Source organism: Dryas octopetala, chromosome 1 (genome assembly GCF_963921425.1).
Source record: "Dryas octopetala chromosome 1, drDryOcto1.1, whole genome shotgun sequence".
Classification (NCBI taxonomy): domain Eukaryota; kingdom Viridiplantae; phylum Streptophyta; class Magnoliopsida; order Rosales; family Rosaceae; genus Dryas; species Dryas octopetala.
The window spans coordinates 31,780,089-31,794,068 of record NC_141366.1 but is presented as its reverse complement, the minus strand read 5'-3'; the positions used below and the strand labels follow the sequence as shown (position 1 = coordinate 31,794,068).

The following is a 13,980-nucleotide window of genomic DNA, read 5'->3' as shown; positions in this document are numbered from 1 at the left end:
ATTTTTACTAAAGGCCTCTCCTCTGCACGCTTCAAGTTTTTGGTCTCCAAGCTCCCAGTCCATCCATGCCCTGTTAGCTTGCAGGGGCATGATAAACAAAAAACTGAATTACCTACTTCAAGTCTGCATTCAAGCACGTGTTCAAGTTAAGATCATTCAAGTTTGAATAATATATGCTTCATTTTCGACTTCAAACTCAAGAAGCTCATCTCATCCTCTTTGATCTATGGGCTGCGAAATACTTGAATTTCAAACTACTTGTTTTTAGCTTTTCAGTTGTAACTTATTGATGTACATGAACACTATATATAGAACCAATATTGGCCTTCTTATGCAAGGCTTTCAATCACTATACTTCCTCTGTACCAACTTGGGCCTATTTGTGGGCTTAAATTGGAAATAATAAAAGAAAAGGGTATGTGTTGGCCCAAAAGATTGCCTTCTCAAACATGTAAAACCAAGTAGGAACCAAACGTGATTCAGGCTCTTTTATATGCCTAGATGCCTCCAGGACTTCATTGGATGGGGTGAGTGATGATTGTATGCCTGAAATCGAAAGTGATTACTATAGGATACAGGTAAACATGGCTCAAATAGAAGAAAAAAACAATGAATTTAAATGTGAGCCTAATATTATCCAACTCAGATTTGAAAACAACGGTTGTTCTCATAGTAAATGTAGCCATAATAATAACAATTAAACCATTCATGAAATGAAATGCATCTTATAAATATAAACGGTGAACATGATTACTCTCACTTGAGTACTTAAATCGATACCAAGAGGATAGTGCTTTCACACTTGGCAGAGCAAATAAAAGGAAATGAAATGACAGAAAAGTTGTAAATCAAACTGTAAAAGTTCTGAGAAATTCTGAGATCTGCAGAGATGGCAGCTCAAAAGGTCTGTCTATTTGAGGAATAATGTGTATTTCTCTGGGAAAGTCTGGGAGAGCCTTTTCTTTCTTGGGATCTGGTTTATATAGGCCTTACTCTTAACGCATGCATGGTGACATCAGCCCTTATACGTCATTGTACTGTATAGCTAGCTTTTGCCAGCTATTATTGAGGTGGTTCTTCTTCCCCTCGGTTGGGAATTGTCCGAAGTCATCATTAATGGTGGCGACGTTTCAGTTGGGCATCACCTGAAGATAACTTTCATTACTTGATTTGGCCCTCAATCTTCCTCTTGGGATTGGGCTTCTCTCTTTTGTTTAAGCCTCGGCTTTCACTTTTGGGCTTGTACCCATATGGCCCTTCGTCTTTTAATTTTTGTCTAAACAATAGCTCTCCTCTTTTACTAACTAAATCACTACCAGAAAAACTATTTTGGGCGACGAACCCAAATTTATCACCTAAACCCAATGGGCGACGAATTTCCACATTCGTTTCCTAAAGCCTCTTTCAGCGACAAACGTCTCCTAAACAACCTTTGGACGGCGACCAACTTTGTCGCCTAAATACAAGCCAAAATGGTCTTGAATTGCGCCATACTTTGGACGACGAATATATAGATTCGTTGCCTAAGGGTACTTTGGGCGACGAAATACGACGTTAATTTATTGCCTAAGGTTACTTTGAGCGACGTAGATATTTCATCACTTAAAGTACCATTAGGCGATGAATTGTTAAATTCGTCGCCTAAAGGTACTTTGGGCTACGAAATTGCTGCGTCGCTCAAGTCCCTAAGTGCATTTTTTGTGTGCATTTTTATGTATGTATAAGTATACAATGCGATCATGTTTGCAACGATTCGAACACTTCATTTTTTAGTTCCCGACTCAAGATCATCCCTGTAAAAAATCGGCCCAATCGAAGATATAGAAGTTAGGTAACAGTGGTCGAAGTAATGAACGATCATGCTTTTTCTAATGAGAATTGAATATATGGGTAGATAAATTCTTATTTGGCCGATTTTTTACAGAGATGATCTTTGAATATGGACATAGAAAATGAACGGCTCTGATCATTAAAATCATGTTGTGGTCTTCACAATTATTGAAACGACAAGGGTTCAATGAAAAAGTTAATAGAATTATACTCTTCAAGTGTATTTATATGTAGATGCTTATCACGGTCATGTTTCCAATGATCTCAACCGTTCAATTTAATTGTTGTGAATTTATCATACTTGGTTTTCATCTTTAGAGGAATTTATGCATTTCATGCTTCTTGCAAATTTGCCATATCCTTTCTTCACTAAAACCTTTTGTGCTCAAGGCCCTGTCGAAAGCTTTAACAGTCCATTCCTCTTTAACCCCAAATAATATTTATAGCAACTTCATAGGACCTCTATAATTTTTAGCCAAATTACACGTACACAATTGATCTGCTAATCTAAATCTGCCTCAAACATCTGGAATTCATTGAGTAAAAGGTAAATTGGTAAACAACAATTTATTTCATGCAAATTAAAGTCCTTAGTCTAAAGATGCTTTTAATTAATAGCTTAATTATGACACCGAGCCATCAAAAATGTTTAAATCAGCTTAAAAAGTACTATGTTTTGGTCACTTGTTAGATTTAGAAAGTACATGCTCTTAATTACTTCCGCTAGTAATTGTCCATGATTACATTTTGTAGAGAACGTTAATTAATGCTATAAGCCTTATATATAATTTTTTCCCTTTTTCAATAAAACTACAAATCTCATATTATAAATTCAGTCTCCACATGAAAAATATATAATAGGAAAAAAAAAAAAAAACAACTTACATTATACTTGAAGCAGAGGGCTCAGTTTCAATTCAAGGAGAAAAAAAGCATTGCCCGTTATTGAACAAGCACAACTAAAATTGAACCTATAATAATGAAGGACAACTAGTTGAGAAATACAAGAACAATGCTTCTCATTGATCATTCAAGATTACATAACTCGATCAGTTTCCATCATAGCACATTGAAGCACTCATGCAACCGAAAGCTTCTCTAACAGGTTGATGTAACGATAACATAATAAATAGAACATATATATATATATATATATGTTAATTTAACAGATGCATGTAAGAACAATAGCTCTTATATGTATACAAGTATGAACTATATTAATTCATGCATGTAAATTAGCGACTGCTGAAAAGGGTGCGTGGCTTTGGGTTGATGTTGGTATAGGCCTAGCATGCATATATGCATGTCTCAACCAGCTGGCTGAATGTTATGACAAATATATGGTACTATATATCATGGAGGTTTGAGGAAGAGAGATATATGGGATCGAGATTAATAAAGCAATCTTGGTCATAGGTGGAAGCCTCAAAGAAAGTTCTAATTAAGTTGTCGAAATTTACCTTAATTCTTAAGGTATCGATCGAAATCAGAACCTTCTTTCCTCTTTCTCTTCTCCCCTCCATTTCTCTCTCCTCGATCAAGTCTTCTCAAAGTCAACAAGGGATATATTCGTGGGGATCAAGAAACCACAATATCACCCACGCATCACCGATCCCATTTCTCTCCCTTTTCTCGTAGCTTTTACGCAGTTGATTAAAAATTTTCAATTTCCTTTTTTTGTTTTTTTCCCTCAAACAAAAAAGCAGATGGATTCTTTTTCTATCAATTTCGAGTCTCACTTATGTATATGTTGGTGTAGACCAAGTAGGAAGTTGTAGAGCATACAAGTATATTGATTTTTTTATTTATTAATTATCATTCAAGAGTTTTGAACTGAGACCACCTTAGATATTTTGGTCAAAGTTTAGGGACCATTTGTGATATATATATATATATATATTTATTAACTATCATCCTTAAGTTTTGAATTGAGGACCATCTCAGATAAAAGGAGGATTGGGTATCATCCACTAGACCAAATGATCATTGATAATTAAAATCAAATTTATAAACCCTATTTAAAAATATACTAGTCTCTTCACACACACGTCAACGCGTATCAATTACTTTTCTGATTAATACACATACTTTTACATTTCTTTTTCAGGGTTCTTATATCCCTCCACTTTCTTTGAAACTTGAATCCATGTTTTTCCTAATTTCATTTTTTTATTATTTCATTTTACAACTATACCCTCATTTTATTAGAATATTTTTATTTAATTATTTTGTTTAAAAAATGTCATTTGAGACAATTCCAATTTTGGTAAAGCCTCTAACACCAAAACTCTCCTATTGCCTTTATAATAGAATAGATTTGTTGAAAATCTTGGTGTAGAGGATAGAAAAATGAAGGTACATACATAAATTTTGCGTGCATGAGTATAATACGTAATGAGATACACAGGTCTAAAGATAGAGAAATTATGTGATAAGTACGAGAAATGTAAGCATACATAAGTATTAGAAGGGTGAGCCATGGTAAGATTTTAAAACATTCTATAGTGTTTTTCTTTAATCAATTTTAAATTAAACTACATGATTTTGAAATCAATATATAATTCATTAAAGTAATATATTCTAACTCATAAATGGGTTGTTCTTCATGTTAAGTCTCTTCAGTCAGTCGGATTGTATGAATAAAGAAAAACTAATAGAAAGAACAATTATTTCTAAGATATATAATAACTTAATGTCGCTAGTTGTCTAGTTTAATTACTTTTAACTTATATTATACGGTTTTTTTTTTAGAAGTCCAGTTGAAAAATTAGCCTGATAACCAAGCTCTTACGCTATAGTAACTTCCAGTTTGGTCTACTTAAATGAAATGCGCGCGACACAAAACCTTAAACCCACTGAGTGCTCCGTAAAGTTTACCGAGCATTCGGCACTGTTCACCGAGTGCTCAGTAATTGCCATTGTATAACAGTAGTTATTTGAACTGCATAAAAATGATACTTATAAATATACCTTATGTCTTTTCTTACATAAACTATAGATATACCAAAAAGAAAATAAAAAGAAACCATGGATATGCAAGTGTTTGAAGAATTTTATAAAGGAAATAAGGGTGGTTTTGACAATTTTATTGATAGAAAGATGAGAAAATTACAGATTTTGTTCACTTATTTATACCTAATTCAATTTTGGTCCACAATCTTTTTTAAGTTCTGTTTTGGTCCACTAATTGTTTCATTTTTTCAATAAAGGTCCAGATTTGTGATTTAAAAAAAAAAAATTAGGAGTATTAGAATCTAAGAGAATTGAGATTGGATGAAGTTTGAAAAATTAGCAGTTTCGGGTACCCTACTTTGGAGTCAATTATCTTGAGTTTTAGAACTTTAATTTGAATAATCTTTATATGATTGTAAAGAAGAAATGCATAGCTTTAAAACAAGTATATGTTTGCTGAATTTGGGTGAGATTTGATAGGGTAAAAAACATGCCAAATTTGAGAAAACAAATCTAGACCTTTATTGAACAAGTGGAACAATTAGGACTAAAACATAACTTAAAAAAGATTGTGGACCAAAATTGAACTAGGTATAAAATAACTGGACTAAATCTGTAATTTTCTCTAAAAAGATTATACATGAATTAAAATTGACAGAGGAGTGTAAGATTACTTAATGGGAATGTGAATATATAGCACCCATCAACATTTAATTATATAGAAAATTAGGATTAAATACCTATTTTCAATAATCTTTTCAAAGTAGGTCACAAACTAACAGCCCCTTTCTTTTGGGCCTTATTAGTTGATAGATTTGCCCGCCCACGTCTGATGAAGTTTATGCGAGAGTTTCAATACTCTTGTATCATTCATTGAAATATACTGCATATGTTGCCCAACATACCACTAGAGCAACATCTGTATCATTCTTTAATTTTATTTTTGGATAGTTAGTTCAGATGTTTATTATTGAGTTTCTTGGCAAGTTTATTAGATTATGATTTAATATAGTTTAGGGCTTAAAGTTTCAAGTTGCTATTTTAAGATTTAAAATCAAATTTTAGAGTTAATAGTTTATGCTTTTATGATTTAGCTCTCGAGTTAAGCTCAAATCCAGGAGTTATACCCTAAATACTAAGTGAAAACGAGATCCTAAGTAAAATAAATAGGTAAATTATTTAGTATATGTATAAATATTAATATAATTTTGACTGATCTATATTGGTATAATTGTGACTTAGCCACATTGGTAACTGCATGTCAATCACAATTGTGATTGGTACATAGTGTGACTATCACAATTGTGACTAAGTCACCACATTAGTGACTACATGACAGTCACAATTGTGACTATCATACATTCACAGTTGTGTGTCACACAATCATAATGTAATTGTGATTAAATTAATAAATGAAACACCAAAATGAAATTTGTAGACATAATTTGCAACTGGGTCATTAGAAAAACATGTGCATACGTGAGGCTTGAAAGTTGGGTTTGGTTACATGCCATAAAAGTACTTGATCTGTGTTTGAAGGGATTAATTGATGAAAGAGGGTGCTTTCGATTTTGGTTGAGGCAGCAATTGCATGATGTAATTAATGGCCATCTCTCTATGTTTTTGTCTTTGTTTCTCTCTCTCTTCATCTTTAATTGTTGGCTAAGGAGAGGGATTATACGTATTATATATTTAGGAAAAGAGGAAGGTGAGATTGGTTGCATAGGTTAAGTGGGTGGAGTACATAACATTATACATTTGGACAAGGACCCCCAACGGTGACTCTTTGTAATTGGGCATGTGGGGTTGGACGCGCGCTTCATCAAACACATTACTTGCTGTCATTTACGTATATGACTCCATTTTCTCTATGTATTGGGTATTAGTGTATTGTTTAAACAAGACAAACGTAAATTTTAATAGGGTAGATTTGTAAATAACATGATAACTGGCCGGATACATTTATGTATTCAGGCTCTTTGAAAAGTTAACTGGTACCTAAACTAAAATCTAATTATATTTTGATAGTTAAACTAAAATTTTATTAAACTTTAGTAGTTATAATGAACGAACCTTTAATTATATTTTTTATGTGATAATATTATAATATTAGGATAATATTATAATTTAAATTTCATTAATTGTAAGATAATATTAGAGTAGTTTTGGAATAAAATACGTCTGAACAATATTTTTGAACTTGGGTCAAAATTTAAAAACCATTATTTGATTTTAGTCTAAAGCTAACATATATATATATATATATATATATATAAAATGGACTAATTAAATCATGACTCACCCTTTAGTCTAATTATGTAAAGATGAAAATGGTAATTACAAATGCATGTACATGTATCAAATGATTATAATTAATATTTTTGTTTTCTTTTTTCTGTTTACTTTTTACTTTAAACGATCAAAAGATCGAATCAATTGGCATATCCATCTAGATAGGGTATACCACTATTCTTGGTTTCTATTGGAACGTACATCTAAGTGGTTAAGACTTGGACCGTGCTGTGGATTTAGCTGGACCAAAGAAAAAAAGGGACGCAGCAGCCAGCATTGACAATGAAATTAGATGATGACTTTCAAGCTAGGTTTCCTCTATAAAATGGAGGGAAGCCTTAAGTTTGCTCCACAAAATACTGCATCGCACTTGAATTTACTAGTTTTTATGATAGCAAAAATGGGATTGGAACTGAGGGTTCTCATTTTGGTGGCCATGACTGTATGCCTTCCATCAGCTGCATATGCGGCTCAGGGAACAGCCACTTTTTATACACCTCCTTACGTTCGTAAGTATATAAATTTCTTTATTTTGAATATCACAGGCTAAGTCAACGTTCTAATTGGAAAACTGGTATGCTATATTAATTAATTTTGCGCAATTAATTTTGTGTGTTTTAATTAATTTATATTCGAAACAATTTCAGTTATGAAGTTCCACTTGAGTTTATAATGTACATGAAGGGATCTGATTGGATTTGCATTCTAACCCTTTAATACATATATCCATGGATATCATATAAATTTATCACTACATTTTTTTTTTTTATCAGTTAACTACAAAAAGTCCACTTTTAGAGCCCTTTGTACAAAAAAAACTCACTTAAAAAGTTGAATGACAAATAAGTCCACTTTGTACAAATAAGTCGACTTTTTTGTAAAAATAAATTCACTTTTTTGTATAAATAAGTCAACGATATGTTTTTTCCATGGTTTTTTTTTAAAAAAAAAAAAACTAAACAAATTGCCAAGTAACAATAATTGCTACTTTCAAACAGTAGCAATTAATAGTGTATTTTTACAATTTAAATAGTTATTGTTTTACAGTAATAATGATTGCTACTGCCAAAGAGTAGCAATTAATTAATAGTGTATTTTTGCAATGTAAATAGTTACTGTTATACAATAACAATTTTCAAAGGTACTGTAGTGCGCTACAGTAACTCTACTATAGTAGTACTTGATTTTTAAAAAGTGAGTCGACTGGAAATTGGGCATCCGCATTTGGGTTTTTTAAAAACTACTTTTGTCCAAATGGACTTATTAAAAAAAACCCTTATTTTATTGGAAAAATGTTAAATCATCACTACTATTCACAAATAGAAACTATATATCCTAAATGTCAGTCTAAAATCTACATGAACAACACAAACGTATTTTGTGCCTGATAGCGATTTGTATTTGGAAGAAGAAATTAAACGTATATAAGTAAATTAAACTATGTGTATGTCAAAAAATATATATATTATATATATATATATAATATATAGAGGCCTCTTCCGTTAAAGGATCCTCCAAATAATCCTTATTACAATTTTGAGCTAAGACTCATAAGACACCAGTAAAACCTCTATATATAGATATATGTTTATATGTGTGTGCGCCTCTCTCTCTAAAATCACCAGTTTTAAACTATGCCAAGGACCCTTTTTTTTTTTGCCAAAACTATGTCAATGACCGTAACTAAGAATAAAGGAGAAGGTTGACGGATGCGTACAAAATTTTGATAATACTTGCATATCGAATCGACTAGCTATATAATTACTTGGTTGATCAACTCTTGTGCATTATAACTTATATATATATATACGCATTCGATCTCTGTTGATCATGTGCAGCCTCCTCATGCAATGGATATCAAAATGATGGTGTGATGATAGCTGCAGCAAGCGATGCCATTTGGGGCAACAGAGCTGCTTGTGGAAGAAGGTATAGTGTCAAATGCATTGGGGCCACTAACCAAGGTGTGCCACAACCTTGCAAGGGTAATAGCGTTGTGGTCAAAATTGTGGACTACTGTCCCCCTGGATGCCGAGGAACCATTGATCTCTCTCAAGAGGCCTTTGCTGCGATTGCTAACCCGGATGCTGGCAAAATCAAGATTGAGTATACTCAGTAAGTATATATATAGTACCAATCTATATTTTTTCATTACTCCTAAACTCACATAATTTATTCATCAAATAATGTGCCAATATATTACGTGTTAGAAATCAATAAATTCATATTTGAAAAAATGAAATATTGCTAATTTATTTGGTGAATATAATTTGGGAATAGTTTTGGTATTTCGGTGAATGAAAAATTATTGTGCATGACTTCACAGTAACACATGTCACATGCTGACATGTGTTACAATTCCACACAAATCATAACACATATAATCACTAATACCTATTTTAGCCTAAACCGTTACACTTAATTTGAGCTAGCAGATTTGTTATGCCACCTTAGTATGCTACAAATATGGTGTTAGTTTTACTCATGATAATTTTACATAATGGTGGTCATTTTTGAGTAATGTTATTAGCACTCCCAAAACACTATATGCATTCATCATTTATTCATTAATTATTTTCATTCTTTCAATTACTATTCATTCTTTCAATTGTCAAGATTGCTCTTATCATTTTGTGATTTTCACCTTACGTGAATGTGAGGGGTAATATTAATTTTGACAATTCAAATGATAAAAAGTAATTAAAAGAAGAAAAAATAGTAACAAACATATGAAGAGTGCATATAGTGTTTAAGGAAATGTCAATAATGCCACCCTATTTTTTAAGTAAATAAAGCTCGTCATATATGAAAATATTGAAGCTTATTTTGTTTCTCTTTTTTTTTTTTTTCTGTTGTTTGCAGGGTTTGAAACTAGCTAGCTCTCTAAGGAGTAAATTAATAATGTCATGCAAGGACCACTTGTAATCCAAAACGTAGCAGACTGTGTATCACACGTGATGAGCTGATGTTTTAAATAAGCATTAAGAAGATTAAATAAAGAGGGTCCTTAATTAATCTTTTGCAACCTATAACATCTTCACTTTCCAATTAAATTTAATTCAGATACCAATCCCGCATCTTGACTTTTCTCAACCTAGCATGCATGCATGTCTCAACCAGCTGACTGAATGTTATGACAAATATATGGTACTATATATCATGGAGGTTTGAGGAAGAGAGATATATGGGATCGAGATTAATAAAGCAATCTTGGTCATAGGTGGAAGCCTCAAAGAAAGTTCTAATTAAGTTGTCGAAATTTACCTTAATTCTTAAGGTATCGATGGAAATCAGAACCTTCTTTCCTCTTTCTCTTCTCCCCTCCATTTCTCTCTCCCCGATCAAGTCTTCTCAAAGTCAACAAGGGATATATTCGTGGGGATCAAGAAACCACAATATCACGCACGCACCACCGATCCCATTTCTCTCCCTTTTCTTGTAGCTTTTACGCGGTTGATTCAAAATTTTCAATTTCCTTTTTTTTTTTCCCCTCAAACAAAAATGCAGATGGATTCCTTTTCTATCAATTTCGAGTCTCACTTATGTATATGTTGGTGTAGACCAAGTAGGAAGTTGTAGAGCATACAATTATATTGATTTTTTTATTTATTAACTATCATTCATGAGTTCTGAACTGAGACCACCTCAGATATATATAAAAAAAATTATGTGTCATTCACTAGACCAAATGGTCATTGACAATTATAATTGAATTTGTAAACTCGTATAAAATATACTAATATGGATTTTTTAATTATACTTAATTAATTTATTTTTATATTTATTTGTCATATTTTGTATACCTCTCCACTTGTTTGAAACTTGAATCCATGCATGTCTTCTCAAAGTCACCAAGGGATATATTCGTGGGGATCAAGAAATTAACCACCAATATCATCCAGATGTAAGAATTAAATGAACTAATGCCTTATTCTACTTGGAGTCAATATTACACTAATACTTAAGATACAAGTAATATATTTATTAATAAGACATAAATCAGCAAGTCCATCTTAAATAGATTACTTATCTGAGTTGGACTAGGAAGACTTAGTTACCTAAAGGCCTTATGCTATAAACAAGGCAATGATCCAGCAAAGTCTTATATAGAGTCACAGTAGGATTGAGAATCTAGTACACCTTGATAGGAGGAACTAGGATTCTAGTGATTCTCTATATAAGCATAGGTCCCTGATCACAAAGCTATTCGAAGCCACGAACTCAACCCTATCTGCGTGAGAGGCTATTGAAGTTGTTGTGCTGATTGGAAGGCTTATGCCATAGGACTTAAGCATCTTCTATTGTTCTGCAGGATGTCATCAGGTTAGTGTACATTTCCTATAATTCTGATATATGAACATCAGTATTGTCACAGTGAAATTATGTTATACTTGTATCTTTATGATGTGTATGCTAATAGATGTATTGCAGAAATTACACCACAGCCACAAGCTATACACCACCGATCCCATTTCTACCCCTTTTGGTGTAGCTTTTAAGCGGTTGGGTTTTGGGTTTGGTTCAGATTTTTCAATTTCTTTTTTTTTCCCCTCAAACAAAAATGCAGATGGATTTTTTTCTATCAATTTCGGGTCTCACTTACATATATGTTGGTGTAGACCAAGTAGGAAGTTGTAGAACATACAATTACAATTGAATATATATATACAGTCCTTCTCTAGAGAGGATGTCCGCATTTTACAAAATTTGCAGATGTAAACTATCCGGTCGCCATCCCGTAGACATCCACTATACTCTGGCGACCAAACTTGCTACAGTACCTGTCGATCAAAATTTGTGGATGTCTACCGGATGGCGACCAAATAGTCCACATCCGCAAATTTTGTAAAATGCGAACATCCTCTCTAGAGAAAATATATATATTATTAACTGAGGACCACCTCCAATAAAAGGAGGATTAGGTGTCATCCGCTAGACCAAATGGTCATTGATAATTACAATCAAATTTCTATACCTTGTTTAAAAATATACTAGTCTCGTCACACACGTCAATGCGTATCAATTGCTTTTCTGATTACACATATTTTTACATTTCTTTGCCAGGGTCCTTATACCCCTCCACTTCCTTTGAAACTTTAATCCATGTTTTTCCTAATTTCATGTTTTTTATTATTTTATTTTAAAACTATACCCTTATTTTATTAGAATATTTTTATTTAATTATTTTGTTAAATAAATGTCATTTGAAACAATTCCAATTTTGGTAAAGCCTCTAACACCAAAAATACTAATATTGGCTTTATAATAGAATAGATTTGTTGAAAATATTGGTGGAGATGATAGAAAAATGAAGGTACATAAATTTTGCGTGTATGAGTATAATATGTAATGAGATACGCAGGTCTAAAGATAGAGAAATTCTCTGATAAGTATGAGAAATGTAAGCATACATCAGTATAAGAACGGTGAGCCATGGTAAGATTTTAAAACATTCTATAGCTAGAGTACATTCTATAGTGTTTTTCTTTTATCAATTTTAAATTAAACTACACGATTGTGAAATCAATAATTCATTAAAGTAAATCTAACTCTTAAATCGATTGTTCTTCCTGTAAAGTCTCTTAAGCTAGTCGGATTGTATTGAACAAAGAAAAAGTAGTAAAAAACTAATTGTTTCCAAGATATATAATAACTTAATGTCGCTAGTTATTCAGTTTAATTTCTTTAACTTATATTATAGGGTTTTTTTTAAGTCCAGTTGAAAAATAAGTTTGATAACCAAGCTCATAAGCTACAGTAACTCCAAGCCTTGTCCACTTTAATGAAATGTCTGCGACACAGAACCTACCGAGCGATCGGCACTGTTCACCGAGTGCTCGGCAATTGCCATTGTGCAATAGTAGTTATTTGAACTAGCTTCAGAAAAATAATACTTATAGATATACCAAAAAGAAAATAAAAAGAAACCATGGATATGCAAGTGTTTGAAGAAGTTTATAAAGGCAATAAGGGTGGTTTTGACAATTTTATTGATAGAAAGATTATATATAAATGAATAAAAAGTGAGAGAGGAGTGTAAGATTACTTGACGGGAATGTGAATAGCGCCTCTCAACATTTAATTATATTTTTTATGTGATAATATATATTATGATAAAATTAGATAATATAATAAAGTCCGTTGACTTTAGGTACCCAATTTCAATAGTTTTTTAATTTAGATATCAAAATTTAATAGCATTTTAGATTAGATACTAGTTGAAAAGTCAAACATAATAATATAGTAAAAGGTACTATAATTCACAAATATTACATCACATGCCACTATAATAAAAAAAATATGGTCAATTACAAATAAATAAATAAAAAAATATTAGGTTTGTGTTTGACTGCTACACAACAAAATGACTTAGGGTTTAGCTCCCGGGTTTTGGGCAGACTAAACCCTAAGCCATAAACTTCGAAACCCTAATTCTAAACCCTAAATCTCATTTATATACCCTACACTCAATTTCTATACCCTACATCACATTTCTATACCCTAAACTAAATTAAGGGTAACATTGTAATTTTATACTCACAAGTACAATTAGACTACATTAGCCAACTTTCAAGACAATATAAAAGCCTCAAGGACAAAAATGTCAAATGGAAAGGCCCAAAACAAAGGGGTCAACATGTTTGTGACCTAATCTAAAAAACTACATTTAAATTTGGTAGTCCAATTGAAATATTATATGGTCTTCATATTATTCTAAAAAATTATTAGAATTTAGAATTTAATCATAATTTTCTAAATATAATATGATAATATTAGCTAGAATTTAAATTTCATTAATTGTAGGATAATATGAGAGTAGTTTTGAATAAAATACATCTCGACAATATTTTTGGACCTCAGACAAAATTTAAAAATCATTATGGTTTTAGTCTAAAGCTAACTAGG

The 13,980-nt window shown here is 31.9% G+C and overlaps 1 protein-coding gene across 1 annotated transcript; it reads left to right on the top strand.

The window, feature by feature from the left end:
• Window positions 1–7,414: 7,414 nt before the first annotated feature.
• Window positions 7,415–10,144, top strand: LOC147299801 (EG45-like domain containing protein). Its single transcript, XM_086250140.1, has 3 exons — window positions 7,415–7,583; window positions 8,913–9,189; window positions 9,937–10,144. Exons 1-3 carry the CDS (start codon window positions 7,463–7,465, stop codon window positions 9,941–9,943), a joined length of 405 nt encoding a protein of 134 aa, XP_086106266.1. The 5' UTR covers window positions 7,415–7,462; the 3' UTR covers window positions 9,944–10,144.
• The last annotated feature ends 3,836 nt before the right edge of the window (window positions 10,145–13,980 follow it).

Coding starts and splice junctions, on each gene's coding strand:
- LOC147299801 (XM_086250140.1), top strand. CDS start 7,463: ATGATAGCAAAAATGGGATTGGAACTGAGGGTTCTCATTTTGGTGGCC. Junction 7,584..8,912: donor TTATACACCTCCTTACGTTC/GTAAGTATATAA, acceptor GATCATGTGCAG/CCTCCTCATGCAATGGATAT.